General features: G+C 36.3%; 1 protein-coding gene across 1 annotated transcript in view; it reads right to left on the bottom strand.

The window, feature by feature from the left end:
* WNK3 (WNK lysine deficient protein kinase 3) overlaps positions 1-2,100 on the bottom strand; it is a 279,743-nt gene that overhangs the window by 4,945 nt on the left and 272,698 nt on the right. Inside the window, 1 exon segment of the mRNA XM_027767181.1 lies at positions 1,547-1,749. Coding sequence (XP_027622982.1) covers positions 1,547-1,749 — 203 coding nt within the window.

Below are 2,100 nucleotides of genomic sequence, written 5' to 3'. Positions count from 1 at the left end.
CCATTACGCTAACTGCTGGTCCCTAAAGGCTTATATTTTTCATAATGATGATATTATCTATGTATGGTGACAGGACTAAGATAAATACACAAAGCCTCTAAGCAGATACATTGTTTACTAGTTTGGGAAATCTAGGATTTTGAAAATTTTTATTGAGGATGGGACCAGCAGTCAGCGTAATGGCTATGTCGCTGAACTCCCATGTAGTTAACCGCGGTTCGAGTCCCGGACCCGGTGGCTTAAACTCACGCCAAGCGTGTGTGCGTGTGTGCCCAAGATCCCAAGAGGAGAATGAAGGAGAAGGGATTGTGGTGTGGCCATCCCCCCTGGGGGGGGATTTCTCACCTTCTATCTCTCTGTTTCTTTCTGTCTTTCTGGTGAGCATACACACCCTATAACAAAAACCTCTCTCCCCCAAAAATTTATTCAGTATTAACGATTAATGCATTTTCAGACAGTTTATCAAACTACTGGGTCATTGGAAAAGTCATGATGTATTTTTCTGTTTTTTTTTTCTATGTAAAAGTGTGCTATGACTTTTCCAATGAACCAATATATCCAATGACTATATATACGCATAAATGTAGACAAAAATACCAACCAACACGCACAGAGAGCTATATCTCTTTCAGCTATAAGGTTCAAATTCTAAGTGTTGATGTGCATTTTAACAGATTTACTTAATTGAAAATAATGTTACTATAAAAATTCAAATACAAAAAAGTACAAAGTAAAATAAGGCATAAATTCCACCATCCAGCATATTGTTCATGGGTTTTCATATTCTTCTATGAATATCAACAATATATATGTAATTTTGCACAAATTATAGTATATATGCTGCTATATAAGTCTGCCTTCTTCCATTCCAGAATGCACTGTGAACATCTTCCTACATTTCAATTGTATATACACCTAAGGCCACATACAAATAATTAGGCATCTTGTCCATAAGATTGAGATATCTTTTTAGTATTCCAGCTTAATGAACTTTAAAATTTTTATTCATACCAGACATATAAGATAACTTATTGGCACTAAGAACGTTGATGTACAATACAGGATAGGCTTTTCTCAAAACCCAAATTCTTCTTACACCCCGAGATTGAATTAATCCTTACTCTACACACTTACTTCTTTGATACTTGATCATCTTTTTTCTTTGGTAAAGGTATAGTCTAACAAAGGGTCGGCAAAATAAGATACATCAACTCTTCATAAATTGACTTTTGATGTAATAAAGTTATGCCCATTGTTTACATATTGTCTATGATTACTTTTGTACTACAGCAACAGAGTTGAGGAGTAGTAACTGTATGTATTGAAACGTCTAAAGTATTTATTAACTGGCAACTTCCCAGAAAATGCTTGCTGACTTATCTGAAAGATAAGTTGCTCAAAGCTCTAATGAGTCTATACAAGGGTAAGTCTCTATTTTATAAAGTCACACCACTTTCTCATAGTGACTATATCCATAGGCCTAAGTAAATAATTTTTTGTGATTTTAGTTTTCATAAATCAAGAGGATTATGTATAAACAACTTACTTCATAGACTTTGTTCCAGTTTTCTGTCTCTAATTTCTGTTGACTCTGTTTCAGTTGGTTTAAACTTGGCTTAATAAGAGAATTTCCTACTGTTTCCTTGGCCCAGTCATCTACTAGCTTATGTAAGTCATCTGTGAACATGCCTTTTTTACTGGCTGGAGATCGCTGGCATGATGCTGCATTACTCTCCACAGACAGTGGATCTATAAGAAAACAAAGGAAAACCAGGATGAGAAATTAAATCTGACAAAAAGATGATTATTCTTTGGTCAACAATGAAGTTAATAGAACCATACATGGGGTGTAGATTAGTGTGACCAGACATTCTTCTTTACCTGAGACAGTTCTGGTTTAAAGCTATTGTACTGGAATAATTTATTCTCAAAAGTTACTTCTTGTTGGGAACAGCAGTTAGCGTAATGGCTATGTCGCTGAACTCCCATGTAGTCGACTGCAGTTCGCATCCCGGACCCGGTGGCTTAAAACTCACGCCGGGTGGGACCAGCAGTTAGCATGATGGCTATGTCGCTTGACTCCCATGTAGTTGACTGCAG

The sequence above is a fragment of the Tupaia chinensis genome, unplaced genomic scaffold, assembly GCF_000334495.1.
Source record: "Tupaia chinensis unplaced genomic scaffold, TupChi_1.0 Scaffold143992_1, whole genome shotgun sequence".
Lineage (NCBI taxonomy): Eukaryota > Metazoa > Chordata > Mammalia > Scandentia > Tupaiidae > Tupaia > Tupaia belangeri.
The sequence above is the reverse complement of the archived record's forward strand: the minus strand, read 5'-3'. Positions and strand labels throughout refer to the sequence as shown.